Genomic DNA, 24,052 nt, shown 5'->3' with positions numbered 1-24,052 from the left:
GAGAAAAAGGCTAACTGACTAATTAGATTCACATTTACACCTTCATTGCTAATTGTGATAACCTGTTTGAAGTAAGGTCTCCAATGGTTAATTAGCCAGCAGCATTTATCAGTAAAAGATAGTACACTTAAATTTTACAAATATGCACAAATTTGTAAGTCTTTCATTTCCCAATAAGAATCTGAACTCCAGAAAAATATTCTCATATTGGTAGTTGTATTAAAGACTAGAATCCTACTTAAGTTGAGAAGTAATTGTCTTGGAAAATAGAGGTACAAATAAAACATCAATTAATGTGCTAATTGTTGTTTCTTGTTTAAGGAAATTCTATATGGTAAAATATGCCAATAAGTAGAAAAAAAAAAACAGAATAAAAGACTGATTCAAATTATCATGGCCCAAATAGTAGTACCTAAAAGACTAATCATATTCTTGTGAGTAGAATTTTTATCACTGGGTCATAGTCATACTTTCTTGGCAAGGAATTTAAAGATCAAAATTCCTGAGCATTCAAAATCCAGTGTTTTTTTTTTTTTTTTAAGTTTTTTACTTAGATAAATTTATTTTAAAAGAAAGTTTATTTAAACATTTCTCTTTACTTGAATGTAGCTGACATGCAATGTTACATTAGTTTCAGGTAAAAATCCAATGGATTTTTTTTTTTGCTTTTATTTTTTTAATTTTTTATTTAAAAAAAATTATTTACATTCAACTTGCTAACATATGTAACCCAATGGATTTTAAACAAAAGATACAACTGAAAACTAGTTATTGAAATATAAGCACTAATTATCATCTGTGATAGTATTTTTTTTTTAATTTTTATTTTTTTGTTCATGAGAGACACAGGGAGAGAGGAAGAGACATAGGCAGAAGGAGAAGCAGGCTCCCTGCGGGGAGCCCGACTGATGCAGGACTCAATCCCAGGATCACGACTTGAGCCAAAGGCAGATGCTCAACCACTGAGCCACCCAGGTGCCCCGTGATGGTTTTATGTGTCAATCTGACTAAGCCACAGGACCCGGTTATTCGATTAAACACTAACTTAGATGTTGCTGTGAAGATATTTTGTAAAAGCAGTCAACATCTATGATCCATGATTCTAGGTAAAGTAGCTACCCTTTGTAATTTGGGTGACTCTATTCACTTGAGAGGCCTTAAAAGCAAAACTGAGAGTCTTTTGAGGAATAAGAAATTGTGTCCCAAGACTGCAGGATGAGCTCTTGCTCAAGAATTTTCAACCTGCCTTATAAATATCCGACTTGCCAGCTCCTACAATCATGTAAGCCAACTCTCTGAAATAAATAAATCTCTTAATAAATAATCTTCATCTATCCTCTTTTGTTCCTCCCTTCCCTCCCTCTCTCCCATCACTTCGACAGAGAAATGCCTCCTGCCTTTTTCTGTGAGTAATCTCTATGCTCTATGGCTCCCTATTATCACTGGAAAGTCAAGTCCATTGCAACTATGCCACTGTAGTCCTGAAATCTGCATAATGACCATCAGAAAAGCACCACAGATTAGCACATTTAACAAAGTAAACTCATACATTTCTCTCCCTAGCCAGAATGTATTCACTCAGTCAGGGAATCTATGGATTCTGTTTTTAAGGAGTAAAAGAAAGTTGTTAAGAAAGTCCAACCATGGGGAAAAGGATAAAAGATATGTGGTGTTATATTAACAAATGTTCATATAGTTACTGGGATTTAGCAATTACCTTTTAGTCCCAACTTCCTAATAGGCAGGGCAAAAAGTTAAATTATATAATTCTTTTTACTTAATAAAAGGAAACATTTATTTATTTATTTATTTAATTTTTAAAAAGATTTTATTTATTTATTCATGAGAGACACACACACACACACACACAGGCAGAGACACAGGCAGAGGGAGAAGCAGGTCCATGCAGAGAGCCCGACATGGGACTCAATCCCTGGTCTCCAGGATTAGGCCCTGGGCTGAAGGCGACACTAAACCGCTGAGCCACCTGGGCTGCCCAACATTTATTCTTTTAGAGAGAAAAAACTTTTTTTGGTAGACACTTCTATGAAGAATTTGTTTTCGGGGCTCCTGAGTGGCTTAGTCAGTTAAGCATCTGTCTTTGGCTCAGGTCCTGATACCAGGGTCCTGGGATGGAGCCCCAAGTCTGGTTCCCTGCTCAGTGGGGAGTCTGCTTCTCCCTCTGCCCCTTCCCACCACTCATGTGTGCATGCTCGAGCTCTCTCTCAAATAAATACAATCTTAAGAAAAAAATTTGTTTTCAAGAATTTTTAAATAAGAGATAGAGCAAAATAACCCACATCTTCAGCAATCGCTTTCAAACAGATGCAGAAGTTATTCTCTTCTAGCCTTTTCACTTGCTAATCAAAGGCCCAAAACATAAAAGCTAGAACTTAATGAGGGAGGAGCTATATGTCTGATGATCTCACTTGATACAGTAGGTGGCTAGTATATCCCTTAGATCTTCATTGTTCAATGGCGGTCACTGGCCACAGGAGGCTTTGACAGCCTGAAATGTGGCTAGTCTGAATTAATATATGCTGCTATAAGATGGGGCTCCTGGGAGGCCCAGTCGTTTAAGCATCTGACTCTTGGTTTCAACTCAGGTCATGATCTCAGGGTCCTGAAACTGAGCCTCACATGGTGGGGGGGGGGGGGGGGGGAGGCGTGTCTCCACTCAGCATGGAGGCTGCTTGTCTCCCTCCCTCACTGCCCCTCCCCTCCTGAGCACACGTGTGTGGCACATGCAGGGGCTCTTGCGCACTCCCTCTCAAATGAATAAATAAATCTTTAAAAAAAAGATATGCTGGGGATCCCTGGGTGGCACAGTGGTTTGGCGCCTGCCTTTGGCCCAGGGCGCGATCCTGGAGACCCGGGATCGAATCCCATGTCGGGCTCCCGGTGCATGGAGCCTGCTTCTCCCTCTGCCTATGTCTCTGCCTCTCTCTCTCTGTGTGACTATCATAAATAAATAAAAATTAAAAAAAAATAAAAAAAATAAAAAAAGATATGCTGTAAGTATAAAATAAACACTGGACTTCAAAGATTAGTATTAAAAATAAAATACATCCATAATTTTTACATGACTTACATGCTGAAATAATATTTTGATATGCTAGGTTAAATATAATACATTATTAAAATTAATTTCTCCTATTTCTTTTTACTTTTTCTAGTGGGACTCCTAGAAAATTTCTACTGCACACAATTTTTTTCCAACAGGAAGCAAGTGGCCAATGGAGGACTAACAGCATCAATATTGTGAGAACATCTCTATACGGCTCTGGCTCACCAGCAGGGTAGCTAGCTCTACCCTAGATCTTCTTTATTTTTTATTTTATTTATTTATTTTTTCCTAGATCTTCTTTAGATATAATTTTCCTAAGCCACACTTTTGAAAGGATCAAGCTGTTAGACAGCCTAAGGCATACTTCTGCAAAGTGTCAGTTTCTTAGCAGTGTTCCATGTAGAGAGGAGGTGCCTGCTTCTAAACTCCGATGGGCAGCAGTAAAATAGCCACTCTATTATCAAACTACAAAAGTACAATCAGGATTCTTACTAGGAAGCCAAATCACTGGACTCCTGCATGAGTTAAGCTTCAGTTATGGGTATAGACCAAGTCAAAGTGTTCTTGAAAAATTAATCTTAGGATCTCTCAAGTACCTGGGCAAGAACTGAGTGACACCCCAGAATTTTATCCCACTAAGATGATTCTGGTCACAAAATTTTTAAGTACATCTGATGGACCTACACACACACATTTTCTTTTTAATATTTCTTTTTTTTCCTTCTTTAATATTTCTAAGGAACCTATCATTTTGTGCCAATAAAACCAATGTGCACTTATGTTACAAAATCAGTTGGCCTGATGAATTTAATTACTAGGTACTGACCATTTCCATTTTGGGCTCAATTTTGTCTACTAAAGATAACAATTTTGATTCTGATAAATCTGATGCTGAACAAGTGATCCCAGGAAAAAGGACCAAGATACTGGAAAGAGTGAAACAGGGTAGAAAGCCAAATCAGAGGTATGCTCTGGATCTGGTCAGTGCTCTGGACACTGGTCCCAATTCCTGTGGAACCTTTTGAATGTATTGCATTGTCTTAATATTCTTGACCTGTCTGCCCAAAGGGCAGAAAGGGAGCATTTATCCATTAGCTTATAATTAGGATTATAAATAATTAGGATTTAACTCATCCCCCATGGATCAAGGGTTACCTGGTGTGGTTATTCCTCTCACATTTCCAGGTTGATTCCCCACTGGTGTCCCATGCTACAGTGTCAAAGCAGGAAGCTAAAGCTAGTCAGCAGAGCCTTAGTAAGGTGTCACATATGATAGATGGTAGCTGCAGCTAGGCTGGAGTAAAGTAGGACAAGAGGATGTGAGGGAGGGTTCAAGAGGCATGTGATACTAGGTTCTTTTATGCCCGTCCCTTATTGCTTTGAGATTAAGAATTTAAATCACCTTGAACTACGGAGAAGCAGTATCTTTTCAAAAATTCAAATATATTAAACTGTTCTGAATATTATGGTGAAAAAAATGCAGGCAGCTTTTAGGTCATAAAAATGGGGAGAGGGAAACAAAGCAGAAAATTTCACAATAATTTCTATAAAGCAAACATTCAAAATACCACAACATTATTCTCAAACAGATTAATCTCTTTAAAAAGATAGTTTAAATAAGTATAGAACTTAGAAATATAGTTCTATGTAACTTCATATCAAATTAGGATTCTTATGCACCTTTTTTTTAAGATTTTTTAAATTCATTCATTCATTCATTCATTCATTCATGAGAGACACACACACACAGAGAGAAAGAGAGGCAGAGACACAGGCAGAGAGAGAAGCAGGCTCCATGCAGGGAGCCCAACGTGGCACTCGATCCTGGGTCTCCAGGATCACGCCCTGGGCTGAAGGCGGCGCTAAACTGCTGAGCCACCTGGGCTGCCCTCTTATGGACTTTAAATAATAACGAGTAGAAATAATAAAATAATAGCAGCTATCACTTGTTTAATACCTATTTTGAGCTAGGCATTGGCTAAGCATTTTGCATATACCAGTTCACTAGGTTAAAAAACTACTCTCAGGATTAATAATTTTCAACTTTTTAAAAAAAATTATTTATGTATTTATTCATGAGAGAGAGAGAGAGAGAGAGAGAGAGAGAGAGAGAGAGGCAGAGACACGCAGAGGGAGAAGCAGGCTCCATGCAGGGAGCCCGACATGGGACTCGATCCAGCGTCTCCAAGATCACACCACAGGCTGAAGGTGGCGCTAAACCACTGGGCCACCGGGGCTGCCCTAATTTTCAACTTTTTATACTATGACCTTTAGTATGTATATTAGGTTTCTCAGAAGAAACAGAACCAATAAGATGTGTATGAATGGGTATGTAATTTTACACATATATATATGTATATATGTATAGTAGGAAAATATATATATATATATATATATATATATATATATATATATATATACGGGCAACCGATTAATTTTAAGGAATTGACTCACATAATTGTGGAGGTTTGAAGTCCAAATCTTCATGGTAGACTAGCAGGTTGGAGATCAGAGAAAAGTTGATGCTGCCTGAGTCTAAAAGGAATCTACAGGAAGAATCCACTCTTCCTCAGAGGATGTCCATCTTTTTTCTCTTATGGTTTTCAACTAATTGGAAGAAGCTCAGCCATATTATGGAGGGTAGTCTGCTCTACTCAAAGTCTACTGATTTAAATGTCCTTATTACCTAAAAAATTCCTTCACAGCAGAATCTACAGTGTTTGACCAAATATCTGGGGTTATGGCCTAGTCAAGTTGATACATAAAAATTAACCATCACAGTAACACATTTTACATTACAACCGGCACACAAACATATGTATGTATGTATGTATGTATGTGAAACAAGAATTTCAGAAAACAATACCCACGTTAGTAAGGTTTTATATGCTGGTATTTCCTACGCCATTTCCCCTCCTATTTTATTAAAAAGAAAAAATACTTATAAACTCACTAAATTGATTTCACAACACTCTAATGTAGCACATAAATTAAAAAACCCTACCCTAGATGACACATTCATTTGCTCATGTTTTAGAATACTGGTAAAAAAAAATGCATCACAGTGGCAACAGAATGTGATATTTGAGAAGGAAATTAAGTATATTTGAATACATAAAGCACAAAGAACATATGTATATCAGAAAAATTATATAAAATGCCCAATTTCTTATTACCATAGCAATAACATACACATAGCAAATTAGTGTAGTATTTTATCACTGTCATAATAAATATTTGAGAATAAAATCTGGCATTCCTAACTGTGACAGTCAACTGTGGCTTGGTATCCTGGAGGGTATATCACTAATCCAGTCTTCCTAAACCCCATTATTTTCCCCATTTAAAGAAATCTAGTCACAGTTGATAAAAGTGATCAGTCGCAATTTTTTTTGAAATCTGGATTGTGAAAAAAATCATTACTTCTTCAATGTGGAAGAATAAGAGGAAAATCACAAGAAATTGTTTTTGTAAGATAACAGAAAGAGTGTGGATTTAAAAGAAAACCCTGACCTCATTTTAACTCCCTTAACCTTTTTCATTCTGGATGTAAGCCCAGTTTTAAAACCTAAATGGGACTTGTCTTAGTGACTGATGATATGACTCAGAAGGTTAACTATTCAGAACTAATTCCATATACTTTTTAATATGCAACTAGTAAGTTATGATGAATCTCAGAAGAAACTGTGCATATGCACATCTAAAAATAACAAATAATAGCACTTTATATACATATTTAAAAAAAACCTTTTATGTTCTGCTCCTTAAAAATCAGACAAAAGATCAAAATAGAAGAAAAAATGTGCTAAGGATAAACTAAGCTCAAACTCAGATCTCAGTTTTGTATACAGGCATATAAGAAGCAATCCTTTTCAAATGAGAAAGGTGGGATGCTTGAAATTTGAGATACTTTTTTAGCAAGACCTACCTAAAATCAGAAAGACAACACAAAGTAGCATAAAAATTTCTTGCATAATAGATAAATACCTACAGTTAGGGAGACAGAGTAGCTTATGGTTGAGTATAGACTCTGAGGAGCTTAAAATGCTCAAGTGATTTACTTTCATATCCTACCACATTTTTCTATAAAAGAATGGCAATTTTTTAAAAAAGATTTTATTTATTTATTCATGAGAGACAGAGAGAGAGAGAGAGAGAGAGAGAGAGAGAGAGTGAGAAAGAGAGGCAGAGACACAGAAAGAGGGAGAAGCAGGCTCCATTGAGGGAGCCTGATGTGGGACTCCATCCCAGATCTCCAGGATCATGCCCTGGACTGAAGGCAGCGCTAAACCACTGAGCCACCCGGGCTGCCCAAGCATGGCAAATTTTATATCATCTTAGCTTTTACAAAGCTAGTGGTCAATATCAAAAAAGGTATGTAAATGTTATGCTATTGTGTTTCAAGTGTTTGTTTTTATTCTTTTATTATAATAGTTAAGTGAAAACATCAGAATACAAAATAATAAAAGTATATCAAATTTCAATAATGTACCAATGTATGAATAATTTATTAAAGTGGCTTGTGCAATCAGCCATAGGATTTGGGATAATTTACTATTTCTGTTTTTAAAATTGTTATATTAATTTTTTAATCAAACAAAGGAAAAAAAAAAACAAGTAAAATCAGCTCTGGCCACACTAGGGTCACAGAAGTGCCAATACACTGGGAGAGATAAATTGCAGAGATTCAGGTGCTCCTGAATGGGGAGAAGCCGCCTGCCACTTTGCCTGGTCAAATACAGACACAATGGGTCAGGCATCAGGGAGGTCAAATGACTGGTATAACTCCACCAACAGGAACTTTTCATTGTGGACGGTGGCAAACCCATCCAGACACATCTCCTTTGCGGAGGAAGAAATGCTAGTAGGTGAATAAAGAATGGGATGTTGATCAAGCTCAAGAATATATCCTTTCAAAAAAAAAAAAAAAGAATAAGAATGTCTTAGAAACCGGAGATCCCAGAATGACTGCATAACAGAAGACATAATGCTCCTATGTAAACTTTCAATAAGATCTAATTTCTGAAGGCAATATGTGAATGTTTTTCCCTTGCAATCTTAAAGATTAATCAGGCTAATTTGCTTTCGCAGAGGAAAAAGAAGAGATACTAAAAACAGAATATACACATAATTTAACAGAATTATGATATCTAGGACAGGTTGTTATGTACAAAAGAAATCTACAAGGAAATTATGTTAGCTATTAAGCACATACCAGGTGCTTGATAAGTAACTGAATGAATAATAGAAATATATAAACATTAAGGCTTTAACAAGGAATTCTAAAAACGAAGCCATGCTGATTTTCTTTTAAGATTTTATTTATTTGAGAGAGAATGAGAGAGATAGCACAAAAGGGAGGACAGGGGAGAGGGACAGAGGGGGAGAGAGAAACGGATGCCCCGTTGAGCAGGGAGCCTGATACAGGGCTCAATACCAGGAGCCAGGCATCATGATCCAAGCTGAAGGCTGATGCTTACTTAACCAAGTGAGCCTCCCAGGCACCGCAACACACTGATTATTTCTTATGCATACTGCTATGATAATTATTAAGTGCCTTTGGTATTTTAGAATTTCAAGGATTTCAGTTTTCAGTTTATTCGAAATATCTTATTTTTGTATTAGGTTCTCTTAAAATATATGATTACAAGGTTTCTTTGGATTTTTGTTTAATATTTCAAGTGCATAAATATAGTTAATAATATTATAGACACCCATGTGACCACCATCCAGCTTAAGAAACAAAACACTAAAACAAATAAACAAAAGAAACAAAAACACTACACAACTATAACCAACTTAAATAAAACACTACAGATAAGACCGTCAACCCGCTTAAGAAATAGAACACCACAGATATGAACAATAAAATACTGTTACCCCTGGGCAGCCCCTGTGGTGCAGTGGTTTGGTGCTGCCTGCAGCCTGGGGTGTGATTCTGAGAGCCAGGATCCCACATCGGGCTCCCACATCGGGCTCCCTGCATGGAGCCTGCTTCTCCCTCTGTCTGTGTCTCTGCCCCCCTCTCTCTCTCTGTCATGAATAAATAAATAAAATCTTAAAAAAAAAAAAAAAAACACTGTGACCCCTCCCCCCAACATTCTCCTTCCTCAGAGGTAATAGCTACCCTCAATTTCTTGTCTCTCGTTTTCATGGATGCTTTTAATACTTACTATATCTTTATACATCCATAGACAACAGTGGTAGTGATTTCCTAAATTTTTTTGCACACATATCTCAAGACTTCTGAAAACTATGTACTCATCTTGCACTTTTAAGTTCACACTTAAATAATGGCAAAGGATGTATTTTCCAGTTTGTTGCATACTGAATGCATCCTTTAAGCACACTTCTGCCAAAGCTTTGGAGCTGCAGTTTAACTTATTCAATCTGGGGAAAATTCAATGATATAACTTAATTGACAAAGCCGGTCCTCATTGTCAAACCCAATCAGCCATATCTGATTTACTCTCTCTCACAGAAAGTCTAACTTAATTTTTAAATTCGAATAAATGTATCATCATGGGTCCCCATGACAATTTTCTCACTTGTGGATTTTAATTTCAAGAGAGATAAATGGCTAGCTCGCTAGGTAGACAGAGAAACGATAAGGTGTGGATCCTTGCCATGAGTTTATCACCTGGGTGAAATAATGTGTTGTCCCTTCAGTAATTTTTATGGAAGCTTTCTCTGCTTTCTCAAGAGACTGTCCCTCAGGAGATACAGAGAGGGGTAAGCTTTTCTTTTGGAAAGTGGGAGACAGATGATTATGAAAGACGTCAGAAAGGAGAACTGGCAGGCCAGAAAGAGTTCTCAGGCAGATCAGTTTTTGGAAAGACGACATATGGAAAGAGAGAATATGGAAATTAATTTCCTTAAAGCTGTCCTACCTGCATATCCCACCGAAAGTCTTGGTGTTCTCAGAGGTACAGGGATTCCAATTTGGAAACCACTAATCAACAGCAAGGCTTGGCAAACCAGGATCAACCTGCCACCTGTTTTGTAACCAGAGTTACGCCGCCCGGCCCCGCTCACTCGTTCGCGTCCTGTCGCCTGTAACTGCTGTCACACGACCACCGCAGAGTTCAACAGGAGCAACGAGACTGGGGCTCACAACGCCTGAAATATTTACTCTCTGGCACTCTGAGGGAGACTTAGCTACCTCTCATCTAAGCCCGGGTGGCTCAGTGGTTGAGCGCTTGCCTTTCGGCCCAGGGCATGACCCTGGAGGCCCGGGATCGAGTCCCACGTCGGGCTCCCTGCATGGAGCCTGCTTCTCCCTCTGCCTGTGTCTCTGCCTCTCTCTCTGTGTGTCTCTCATGAATAAATAAAATCTTTAAAAAAATAAAAAATGTTTATCTTTAAATCAAAATTATATATTCACATAATTTGTACAGCCACATTGTTCTATAAAGCTTATTATGAAAAATAGCTCTCTCTCTACTCAAAAAACTACTTAAATGTTTTCACCTGACGTTTATGGTTATGGCAGAGGCCAAACATGGGATTCACGAAAATGTCTGACAGCCATAAAGGAGACTCTGCTCCTAACCCCTCCATAATATCTAAATAATATTTGTATGTTATTACTTCTTTATTTTTTCAATTTTAAGCACTGTATATAAACTTGTTATTGAAAATGAGGATTTACCTATCCTTCTTGAGACTTCATACTCTCTATACAGTTGTATATCAATATTCAATAATTATATGATTATGAATATACTCTATAACATGTTAGTTATCTACTGTACCAGGATTATTTTTCTTTTTCCTATCTAAGCTTTGTTTTCCTTGGAAATAATAAGTTAATTATTTGCATTTTCCATATACTTATCTATAATTCCACCTCACTGTTAAGTTCAGTAAATGTATGTCCATTTAGTCACTCTATTTTCAGACTGGTACCTCTTCCCTCAAATTTGTCTGGATATTATTTTCCCTTGTCCACATGTAAACTCCCAGTTCTCATTTGGGTAGAGAAGTTGCTGGGTTTTCAGACTCTCACAAAGAGAATTTAAGAGCATCCTTCTCTTTTCTTCAGGAGACTTAACCCTGAGATAACACTATTATTAAATATATGGTTCATGTTCAAGCTTTACTAATTACCCCAATACTGTCCTTTATAGCTAAGTTTTCCCCCCAATCCAGGGTCCCACATTACATTTAGTTGTCATGTTGATCAGTCTTTCTTTGTTGTTTGTAACACTGACCTCACCTGTCTGGTGTTTAATGAAATATGTTCCAATTTAGGTTTTCTCATTCTTTCCTCATGATTAGATAAAGATTATCCATTTTAAGAAATATGACATGAATAATGCTGTCAGATTCTCAGTGCATCTTACAAGGACACACACATGATGTCAAGTCTGTTCTATGTGGTTCAACTTTTGACCACTCAGTTAAGGTGGTATCCATTAGATTTATCTATTATAAATGCATCTTTTCCCTTCCTTTGTAATTAATAAGTATTCTCCAGGGAAATACCTTGAGATCATGTAAATATCCTGTTTCCCAACAAAATCTGTCCCAATAGTTTTAGTATACACTAATGATTTCCCCCTGAATAAGCTATTATAATGATCACTGAAAAATGTTGATTTTTCCAACTCTACTATTTTACCACAATTTATTGGCTAGCATTTAATTGCTTCTTAAGCAGATTTTCAACCAGGTTATTGTTTTTAGCACCAGCCTCAACTCCACTTTTAGAATTTCCTGGTACTGCCAAACACTAAGCATTCTGGGGTTCTATGATGTAAACCTGGTTGCTTCTGGGCTTTCTTCTCTGCCAGATTAGAAGACATTCTCAATTTTGCTAAATCTGTTACCACCTGTTCATCTGCTTTCTAGCTTCCAAAACAATGTTGCAGTTTTTGCCTCTTTAATTTCTTTGACCTTGTAGAATTCTGTTTTTTTTTTTTGAATTTTTTTATAGTCACACAGAGAGAGAGAGAGGCAGAGACACAGGCAGAGGGAGAAGCAGGCTCCATGCACCGGAAGCCTGACGTGGGATTTGATCCCGGGTCTCCAGGATCGCGCCCTGGGCCAAAGGCAGGCGCCAAACCGCTACGCCACCCACGGATCCCCAGAATTCTGTTTTTTAAAATAAATCCCTTGGCTGTCGTTTTTGTTAAGCTTGAAAAGAAAAAGTAAATTCATAGTTTAACATGCTAACTTTGCTTGAAGGTCCGTTCATCCTTCCTTGCTTTCAAACTTTATATAAATGGTATCATACTGTATGAAATTTTCTGTAACTTGCTCTTTTTGTTTGACATCATGTTTCCAAGATTTATCCCCACTGTTACATGCAGCTCTAGGTCATTCACTTTTAATGAATGATGCTGCAAAATCCATAGGAGCATGCTGCAATTTTCTTATCCGTTTCCACTGTATAATCAGAAGTGATAGCGTGAGGTTTGAGGTAGGGGTCTGTTTTTCTGCTAGAACATACACTCCATCTTTGCAATTTAAAGCAAAAGGAAAGTGAGGTTATGTATGCAAAAATATCCATTTTACGACATTTCAGTTCTGTAACTTATAAAATGGACTTAATAATACTGGGCACAGAGAACTCAATCAGTAAGTGTCTGTTACTTGGAGACAATGGTGAAATGGGCCTCAAGAATTGAGAAATAAGATTCCTACTGCAAGTTAAACTGTAAGATCAACATATTAAAGGCCAGAACAGAGATGGAAAAGAATAAATGAAAGAACAGAAAAGAATAAATGAAAGAACAGCAACATTTGATCATAATATGACTACTGTAAGAGCCAAAGAAATAATATGTCAGTCAGAATGGTGAAGCAAAGAAAAAAAGACAATCATAGAGACGAATGCTGGTAATCCATACAAATAGTGTGTCCCTGAAAGCAAAAGCCTCAACCAGCATGTAGCAATTTTTTCTATTCTAAATCATAAGGTTACTCCTAGGATGGAGACAGATGTTGGGAACTGTGGCCAATTCTATTTAAATATTTCCATTCCTATGGGTCAGATTATCCCTATTGTGAGATGGACAGAACAGGCAGTTTTAGGCCTGATGCAATTAAACATTTATTTTTCTTAATTCCCCTTATATAATGCCATACTCACCAGGTAACCTACTGCTTTTTTCCTGCGCCAGCTGAATTTCTATTGTAAATTAAAAAACTGAAATTCTGGCAACTCTTTCAAACTCACATGTCTTTTAGTCAGTGTGATACCTTTTAGAGCCAAATTATCTTGGACATGGACAAAAGTGAGTTTATAGCTTCTAGCTCAGATCTAAGAACACGGTCAAGTAAACAAGTTACTGTGAAGTATTATCCTACCTAGCTACCCCAATCTTTTGTTTGACTACAGCATCACCATCTCCAACTCCATTTTCTACTGGTTTCTAGAATTTCCTCTTCCTATCTTATGGAGCATATGTATTAAATGAAGTAGGTGTGGTCTATTATTACAGCATTCACCTAAAATGAAGTAGGTGTGGTCTATTATTACAGCATTCTTCTACTGTCTGTAAACCTATTGCTGAATCATGTATTTTGTGAAAACTTGGCAATATGTTTATACATTTTTTAAAATGGAAAATTTTATTTTGTTTTCTACAGTTTTGTCAGTATGAAGAGAGAAGCAATATTTAAAAATATTTGCTATATGTGATTTCTAGTGGAATATAGTTACCACTAGGAAAAGTCTACCTCATTAATTTTGTGAAATGTTAATTCAACTTGTACCATGCTGATGAACAGGTGCTGTACTATACTGGAAACCTGCAGTGAAATGTGGATTGCTAGCATAGCAGTACAGGCAATGCTCACCTTCATAATATGTTCAATTTTATAGGATCATTTTATAGTTGGTTGTCAGAAACTCGAACTCTGTCATGGAAAACCATGTAGTACACTGACATGGCACTGAGAGTTCTAATTCTGTCAACAAAAGCCTATCTAATAATGAATCAGGCTCTGTGTTAGGTGCCGATGACATACAAATGAGTGAGACATTATCCTTGTGCCACAGAGCTCACAACATAGTCAGAAAGATGGACAACTAAAACAAAGATACAATACAGAATTCAAAGGGCTATACAGTTGTACAAGGCAGTAATTAACTCTATGAGATAAAAAGTTGAGAAAACAGTTGAGGAAAGCATCAAAGAATTTTAAAGGTAATTAAGCATGAGCAGAACTGTGCCAGCTGATGAGAAAGGGAAATGACAGTAAACCTGAGAAACAGCAAGGTGTAATAAGCAGAAGGAAGAAAGTAAGAAAATTGGACTGGGCACATATCAGGAGGCCTTGCCATGGCCTGCCAAGCAATTAGACCTTCTTTTGGATAGAGCTTCCCAAGAAGTATGCCTAAAACTTTATTCCTTCAAGGCTTCAAAGAGACCAGGAGAAAAAAAATGTGGGGTCGCAGGGTAGGTATATATTTGATTTTGTAATAAACAGTCAGTTTTTGAATGTGGTTGTATTATTTTCACAACAACCAGCACTGCATGAAAAGTATGGGTGCTTTAGTTACAGTTATTGTTAATCTTTTGAATTTTAGCTTTTCATGGGTGTGCAGTGTTGTGGCATCTCATTGTGGTTTCCCTGATGACTAGAGATGGTGAGTATCTTTTCATATGCTTAGTGATCATTCTTGTATCTTATGAAGTGACTGTTTAAGATTTTTACCCAAATTTATTAGCTTTGTCTTTTTTTTCTTTCAAATCATTGAGTTGAGGTGTTCTTTATGTAGTCTAGATACAAGTCCTTTGTCAAATACATGGACTGTGATTATTGCATCCTAGTTTACTGCTTTCCTAATGTTCCCTTTTGATAAGCAGAGTTTTTAACTTTGGTTAAGTTTAATTTGTCAATGTTTCTCCCTTCTGGATAGTGCTTTCTATGTTCTGCCTATCGCAAAGTTGTGAAGGTATTCCACTATATTTTCTTCTTGAGGCATTATAAGTTTTAGCCTGTATGCTCAGTCTATGCTCCATCTTGCATTAATACTGACACATGATGTCAGGTAGGGATCAACGTTTATTTTGTTCCAAATGGACATTATTATTCTAGCACCATCTGTTGAAAAGACTTTCCTTTAAAAAAAAAAAAAACTTTCCATTTATAATTGTGTTCCTTTGGTGCTACTGTCAAAAGCCAACTGGCTGTATAGTGCCTACTTCTGGGTTCTCTATTCTTTTCCATTCACTTATTTATATATCCTTATGCAACTACCACAGCGTCTTGATTACTATAGTAATTATTACAGAGTAACTCCTAATGCCAGACGGTGTAAGCCCTCTAACTTTTGTCTCCTTTTTCATGTTTGCTTTCGGCTACTTTGGAGCCTTTGCATCTTCAAATACAGTTTAGAATTCATATATATCTTGATTTCTAGAAGTCTGGTGGGATTTTAATTGGATTTTATATGTGATTGACTCTCTATATCAGTGGTTCACGAAGTATGGACCAGTAGCATCAGCATCACCGAGGAACTTGTTCTAAATGAAAATATTCAGGCCTTATCCCAGACCTAGTAGATCAAAAACTCCAGGGCTGGGACCCTGCAGCCTGTGTTTTAACAAGTCTTCCTAGTGATTCTGATGCATGATAAAGTATAAGAATTACTGCTGTGGATCAATTTGGAAGAATTAACATTTCAGCAAAATTAAATATTCCAACCCATGAACAGATATTTCTCTCCATTAATTTAGGTCTTCTTCAATTTCTCTCACCAGCACTCTGTAGTTTTAAGTGTACATGTCTTGCATATATTTTGCTTAATTTATATCAGGGTATTTTATGTTTTCTGATGCTACCGTAAATGGCATTTTAACCATTACTGGCTAGCCTTTAGCCATAATGTAAAGGTGAAAGGGACAAGAGTCTCTTTGGGGTGGGAGCTCACTAAGAGACTTGAATAAAAGTAGAAAGCTCGAATGATTGGTAATGTCTTGAAAACTAACTACTTTTAACAGGCATGCAAGATTAGGAGGTTGTTTCCGATGAATTGATACAGGCATTAAGCAAAAGCAACTGTGAAGATCACAAAAAGAGAGAAAACCAGGTGTGTTCTGCCATAGTCTTGTCAAATATTTTCTACAGTCTTGACAAAAAGATCAAACATGAGTGTCCAGCCTCTAGGTCCAGCTGCCTAATTGAAAGACAGAAGAGATAGGAACCTACTGAACTAGATGAGGAACACAAAATTGACAAAATCTAAACTGTGGCAAGCTCTATAGGTCAAATGGGATGGGATTTTCAACAGACAAATTGAGAAGAAAAAAAAAGAGAAGGAGAACCACACAGATTGACAGAGATTTAAATCAAATATGAATTTTTAATAAAATGGACAACTCTAAACTATAATGGACATTGGGTGGTCAAATTATTTAAAACTGTGAGAAAATGAAAACCTGTAAAGTCAGGTTCAGGGTTTCTTTTGGAGGAGATTGTATTGAGACAGGGCATATGATTCTGGAGCAGCTGACAAAGTTCTGTTTCTGACCTGTGTGGAATTCACCTTATAATAACCCATTAAGCTATACATTTAATTCTTGTGGTTTTCTGTATACTTGTCTTATTTTACATTAAGTAGATTTTATTCTCTTAATATGACATGTAGAATCTGGAACTTAAGAGTTTACAAGTTTTAGTGGTAGAATGGTGTTTGGTGATAAGAACTAAAGTGTGGCTGTGGAAGTGGTTGTTCACTTGAGGTAGGGATATTTAGTGTGGAAGAAATTGTGAAAAAAACAACACAAAACTGAATGGGAAGATTTGGGAAGGCCCTGAAGGAGAAATGTTTAGTTCTTTTTTTTTTTTTTTTTTTTTTAAGATTTTTAACTTATGGGATCCCTGGGTGGCGCAGCGGTTTGGCGCCTGCCTTTGGCCCAGGGCGCGATCCTGGAGACCCGGGATCGAATCCCACATCAGGCTCCCAGCGCATGGAGCCTGCTTCTCCCTCTGCCTGTGTCTCTGCCTCTCTCTCTTTCTCTCTGTATGACTATCATAAATAAATAAAATTAAAAAAAAAAAAAAAGATTTTTAACTTATTTATTCATGAGACACACACACACACACACAGAGAGAGAGAGAGAGAGAGAGAGAGAGAGAGAGAGAGGCAGAGACATAGGCAGAGAGAGAAGCAGGCTCCATGCAGGGGGACCGATGTGGGACTCGATCCCAGGTCTCCAGGATCATGCCCTGGGCCAAAGGCAGGCCCTCAACCACTGAGCCACCCAGGGATCCCTGTTAGTTTGGTTCTCATCTCTACCATCACTGTGGGGAGTGGCTCATAGGTTGGTGAGACAAAAAGTATAAACAGGTGGAGAAAAGTATACTTAGATTGCAAAGTTACTTACTATGCTCCCCAGGGCCCACAAAGTAAAAGAATATTTTTGGACATGATTAGGGACAGAAAGAGGTACTTTTTTATTAAACCCACTTTCTTTTTATGGGTTGTGGTAAAATGAGCATGAAGAGGCTCACTATCTTTCAGACCGCAGGCAGATTTCAGTTGAGGCTTTGTGGTAGGGAAAGTTCCTAATATTAAAGGTGAAGGGTAATTTGCTAACAAAGACATTCCTGAAACACAATGGAAAAGATCAGAGGGAAGGAAAGGGGTGTGTGTGTGTGTGTGTGTGTGTGTATGCTGGGAGGGTACAGAAGAGCATAAAGAAGGATGAGACTGATAGAACTTCAGAAAAGAGGCAAGGGAAGGCTCCTTTTTAGATACTCAAGAATGTGAGCACCATGGACAGAATGACTTGGTCTCATTGTTCTGATTTGAGCTTGTTTGAAATGCTGGGATTACCTGAAATTTACAGGGGTGCTGTTTTAGGCCTGATTGTTGCAGGTTTCTCCATCTAATTACTTTGCATATCAATATTTCCATGGAATTAGACTTTGAAAGTTCTAAGGATAGAAGAAACATCTTTAGTTTTGAGAACAGGAGCTCTTATTATGGCCAAGAGAAGGGGACTTTGGAGGGCTCCTTAATGATACTTATACTGTAAACCACTGGGGATGCTTCTGAATCTTGGATCACAATGACTTTTCTTCCTTTTTATTCCAAGGTTTACTGATATTAGAAAGAAGGATCTGAGAAGAGTAGGGCAGGGCCAAAGTGGAAGCAACACACACAGTTAGAAATGGGCTTAGGGATGCACTCATTCAGACCCTGGCCTGACAAACACTGATGGAGTCAGTAAAGGAGAAATGGAGCATAAGTATGCTAATTTATGGGTCATCGTGAATTCTGCCCTAGAGTACCCTACTTCTCAACAAATAGGGCTTGAATGTTGGAGCCCATTTCTGTCGTCAGCAGGGTTATAGTAATGATGGAAGAGGGAAAAGAAAACAGGAAGGGAGTCTTAAATAGAAGAAAAGGAAATGACGGTACACTAATGAATTTGGAAATTCTCCTCTTACGAAATACATTTATTCTTACAAAATAATTTAGAACACTTTATACTGCTGTTTTAAAATAAAAATTATGAAATAGCCATGTTTTAAAAATACGTACACTGCAGCATTGCTATACTTTTTATTCTGCATACTACCAAAACTTTTTAAAGTGTAAAATAAAAATTCAACTATTAATTACTGAGTGTTACATGTCATATGCTAATTATATATTTTAAAGTTTCTTCAGATACTTGATAGAGTTAAATATATGTAAAATTATAAAATTTTACATTTGCCATAAAGTTAAGGGCAAAATAAGCAGACATGACTTGGATGGGACCATGAGATTCAGTGTTTCTCAGATTTTTCCACCAAACACCCATATCAGAACACAATTCCCAGGAACCAGGCCAAACATCCTGCTGCAAGTTGCTCTAAGTCTAAACTTTCTAAAATGTATTTTTACTTTGTATTGCATTTTTCTTATTTCATTTAAACATGAAATACGAATTTCACATTATATTCCATAACTTGTGCATTTATTTTATTATAAAGATGTTTTAAATTGTTTTTTGTGAAGTAAAATAAACACTTTGGGAAGATGCATAATATTTATTCCAAGGCTTTATGTAAACTCCCAGTTGAGAAACACAGTAGTATAAAAACATGCTATTTGAATACTTTGATTGTTTCTTACCTCCATAGTAGGTGGAGTCTTTCTTGTTTTTCTAATCCAAGCTAGAAAGAAAAATGATACTAAATGTAAGTTTCTGATAATTTGCACAAACATTTTATTCATTCACGCATGAAACAAATACTTATTAGCACCTGTTTGTGGGACCCAGGAAATTTAACAAAAATCCCCTACCCCTGGACAAGCAGAGCAGGACTAACTCCATTTTGTGCTGCACCCACCACTTCCTATATGACCCCCACATGACCTGCTTATTGCTTAAGGCGCTGCCCCACCCTAGTTAAACCGCTGGGCACACCCTAATCGGAAATTGGCTCATAACAATATAACCCCACCTTGTGCCCGCCAAAACTGCTCGCCAATTCTGACCAAAATGATAGGCCAGCTCAAATGGATACTATAGGGTAAGATGTAATTCAATCGGCCACCTGCGTATGGACCGACATGACTGAGCAACGTTCTGCGTATGTTACAATCCCATTGGCCACTGGCCCCTGTAAAGCTGCTACGCCTTTTTGCCTCGGGGTCCAGGTCCCTGCTCCGCTGTGTCGGGTACACTTGGACCCAAGCTCGAGCTTGTAAATAAACCCTTGTGTGTTTGCATCAATGTCGGCTCCTTGTTGGTTTCTCGGATTTGCAATCGGGCACAACACTGTTACATGTTGTTTTAGGTGCTGGGCATACAAGAAGGAACCAAACATGAATTTCTTCCTCTCCTGCAGCATTTATACTAGTGAAGGGGAACAGAAAACAAGCACACAAACATATGATGTCAGGGGCAGCCCAGGTGACTCAACGGTTTAGTGCTGCCTTCAGCCTAGGGCCTGATCCTGGAGACCCGGGACTGAGTCCCACGTTGGGCTCCCTGCATGGAGCCTGCTTCTCCCTCTGCCTGTGTCTCTGCCTCTCTCTCTCATGAATAAATAAATAAAATCTTAAAAAAAAAATGACGTCAGGTCATGATTTGTGTACTAAAAAAATACAATGGCATAGGGAGCTTATTAAAGAGTGGAGAGTTCCTTATCTAAAATCAGACCTCATAATCGTCTGAATTCAAGTGAGTACCTGATGCTTTACAGCAATAGGAAGAAGTCGGGCAGGTGCCTCTAGGGAAGTGCATCAGAATCATGGAAGACATACAGTACGATGTTTAGGAGAATACAATCAGATGTTCTGGGTTCAAATCCCAACTTCATCGCTTACTACCTGTGTCACCTGGGGGAAGCTATTTAATTTCCTACAAATCAGATTTCCCATCTGTAAAATACAAATTATAACAGTATCTACATTTTAGAGTTGTGAAAGTTATATGAAATGATATCTATAAATTCTTACATACAGTAGGCATACAGAAAGCATTAAGTCTAATTTAATACTATCATTACCACTGTTATTCCAGAAACCTATACGTCTTTTATAACAGACCAAAAAAAAAAAACAAAAACAAAAACAAAAACAAAAAACAAAAAACCTACCACAAAAAACTAAGACCAATAATAGCTACTTGGCCAATGGGGATAGAAAGATTACTGTGAAAAAATACACTTTATGAATTTGGTCTTTAAAATGTAGAAAACTGTTCAATTGCTTTAGTTGATTTAAGTTTTCATTACAAAATTATGAAGTATCCTTATTTAATAGAGAAATCAAATAACTTTTTCAAATTTATACATTAAGTGGTAATGGTGGCATTTGAGTCCAGATTTGACCTTGTCTCTAGCTCCAAAAGCTATCCATGTTCTACTAAGCAGCCTCTCAAATTTCAGTAAGCAACAAGCAAAGAACACAAAACTAGAAAGAGGAAGAGGTTGTAACATGTCAGAAAATAAGATTTTTTGACCCCATTTTACCGATTGGGAGCCTGAGGTTCACAAAGATGAAGCAATCTAACTAAACTCAGATAATTAGTAAGTAATATCCTGGAAATCAAACCCTTGTTCAACTGGCTTTAAAACCTGACCTCTGTCTGGTTACCAGCTATTTTCTCTTCAGATCAGCAACACCACCTTGCCTTCTGTCATCCAAGCCATAGCACCAGGAAATGTCCTTGTGACAAGGCCAGTACTGAATGGCTGTTGGGGTACAGACAGCAACATTCAATTGTACGCCTTGCACTAATCACACAGATGTATTTTTAATACAGTCCCAGCATTTTAAACTTATCTACTCCTACTTCTGAGTTGCTACCCTTGTTGCTCTTTCCTGCATTCTGTTTCTCCTTGGCTTCTACTCCCATTTGGTCCATTTCTAGCCACAACTTGTACAGATTTTATATTCCTTGTTAGGCTTGTAATGTTGTCAGGGGCAAGATACATCTATGGGATATTTATGTGTCTATTGCCTAAATGCCTCCAAACAGCAGGTATTTAATACAGTTGTTGAATGAATACGTCCACTATGAAATACTTCTAATATATGAATATTTGTCGTAATGAGACTGCCTGTGTTAGAAAATCCAGCTTAGCAATAGACTCCTCTGTGCAATCAAGGAAATAAGTGCTTTATGGAATTTTCAACTGCCTCTTTATGGTTAAAATAAAAGTTATTTAACTTTGTTTATGGACTTTTTTTTCTAGGACAGAGACTTCTTTTAAAATAATTCAACACGAGCCATATATCTCTAAAAGGTTTTAAGCAGTAAATCTTTATTTTTAAATTAGATTAGAAAACTAATTCAGAAAAATCAACTGCGAGGGTGAGGTCGGCAAACTACACAGCCTGCAAGCCAAATTCAACCCACAGCTTGTTTTTACATTTTTAAATGGTTGAAAAAAAATACCAAATGAAGAACAATATTTTATGACACATGAAAATTACATAGAATTCAAATTTCAGTGTCAGTAAATAAGGTTTTATTGGAACACAGCCACACTTAGTTGTTTACATATCATCTATGGCTGCTCTTGTGCTACACCAGCAGTGTTGAGTAATTGTAACAAAAACAGTAGAACCCACAAAGCCCAAAATATTTATCATTTGGCCCTTTAAAGAAAGTTTGCCAACCCTTGTACTAGGGCTACCAAGAAGTAAAGCCTTGTAGCAAGAACTATCCACTTTGATTCAAAAATACTTTCATATTATCTGAAATAAAAATCATTATTAACTATTATACTTTTTACTAATGAATACCACGTATTTGAGAGTCTGTGAACACATACTACTGGCATGAGATCACGCTGAAATATATAAGAGCACAAGGCATACTTACTATTACCACGGGAAAAACAACAACCCATCTTATCGATGAGTCTATAAAACAGCATTTTCAGCTTTTTGGTAAGGTTAGAAAAATACTTCAATAGAATCTAAATCATTTTTTAAAATCCTAAGGTAAATTAACAGATTGAGTAAACTCTGATTATGTGTTTTCTGGAGTTTACTGGTTTTGTATAAGTTTATAAAATTCATGCACGGAAGAATGCAAAATAACTCAGAAAATGTATTAAGAACTGCCTAGAATAGTGACCCTCAGGGGACACGCTACTCTCTCAGGAAAGATATAGGACTCCTTAGCTTTGTTTTAAATGGCTCAAGGAAAAAGATCTCTGTTTTTTTTTTTTTTTAATTTTTTATTTATTTATGATAGTCACAGAGAGAGAGAGAGAGGCAGAGACACAGGCGGAGGGAGAAGCAGGCTCCATGCACCGGGAGCCTGATGTGGGATTCGAGAAGCAGGCTCCATGCACCGGGAGCCTGATGTGGGATTCTATCCCGGGTCTCCAGGATCGCGCCCTGGGCCAAAGGCAGGCGCCAAACCACTGCGCCACCCAGGGATCCCAGATCTCTGTTTTATATAGATAAATAAATGCATTGCTGAGATAAATTTGTATAATTCTACAATAACCAGATTCTTGAAATGTTCTTGAGATGATGGTTGATGCCCATATACTGCTATGTATCCAATAACGGTTACAGCTGGAAATATTCAGTGTGATCACTCATTTATATAATCATCCCTAACTTTCCCAATCACTCTACGCAACAAAGGAAATATCCTACTGAAGGTTGGCAAAGGTTAGGAAGAGGAAGGAATAAAAATAAGCATTAATATCAAATCATTACATTTCTTTTTTTTATCCTCATAACAATCTGGAACTGAACCTCTATCCAATTATGAATTATATAATGATTTTGCCATTGCTAATTATATCTGTACGGTGGATTCTGTATCAGTCTTCATTATAATGTAACCATTGTTTGAATAGAATTTAGCAAGATAACTGGACAGTTTATGCTTTAAGATCCTAGCATTCTTTCATCAGTGTTCATTTGCATTCTCATCAGTATGCATGAGATTTTCATTGAACTTTAATACTCTTATTGGAACATAACACATTATAATAAGCGTAAAAGTGAGCATGCAAATTAAAGCTCCCATTAATCACTGAAAGAGACTAGAAGAAGCAGGCAAGAAAATACTTCATGAAGCATAGATTCTTCATATTTCCATAAACACTGAAAATGGCTAATACACTTTTAGAAGCATGCCAATAGGGGTTAAGGTAAATGAGACATTTATCACTAGATCCAGTAAGGTGACCATTCAGAACTAAAATTATGGAAAGCTGGTCAGCAATCTGCATCCAAAAGATATTATATTAGAAATATGTGTTTACTTCACTCAAGGAAAAGACAACACTATAATAAAGCATCATCTTTCAAAAAATGATCTTTGCCATTTCTGGGTGTGTATACATTATTAAAAAAACTATAAAAATAATCCATATTTTTTAATTGTGAAAATTCTTCAAATGATACATAATGAAATGAGTCACTTTCTGATTACTGACCCTTGGGTATATCTTAAGGATTTTATTAGATTTAGTTGGCACATTTAAGATAAATATTTTGAGATGCTCATGATTATTACCTCTCTTTTTTCTTAGTCCACTTTATTGATATAA

The 24,052-nt window shown here is 37.0% G+C and overlaps 1 protein-coding gene across 1 annotated transcript in view; it reads right to left on the bottom strand.

The window, feature by feature from the left end:
- The window catches only part of NDUFAF2 (NADH:ubiquinone oxidoreductase complex assembly factor 2), a 151,821-nt gene that overhangs the window by 21,843 nt on the left and 105,926 nt on the right, over window positions 1-24,052 (bottom strand). The window contains exon 3 of the mRNA XM_041766055.1: window positions 19,152-19,192. Within this exon, the coding sequence (XP_041621989.1) occupies window positions 19,152-19,192 (41 nt within the window). The remainder of the gene's footprint in view (window positions 1-19,151; window positions 19,193-24,052) is intronic.

Source organism: Vulpes lagopus, chromosome 8 (genome assembly GCF_018345385.1).
Source record: "Vulpes lagopus strain Blue_001 chromosome 8, ASM1834538v1, whole genome shotgun sequence".
NCBI lineage: Eukaryota > Metazoa > Chordata > Mammalia > Carnivora > Canidae > Vulpes > Vulpes lagopus.
Note: the sequence above shows the minus strand (reverse complement) of the source record. Positions and strands in the feature narration are given on the sequence as shown.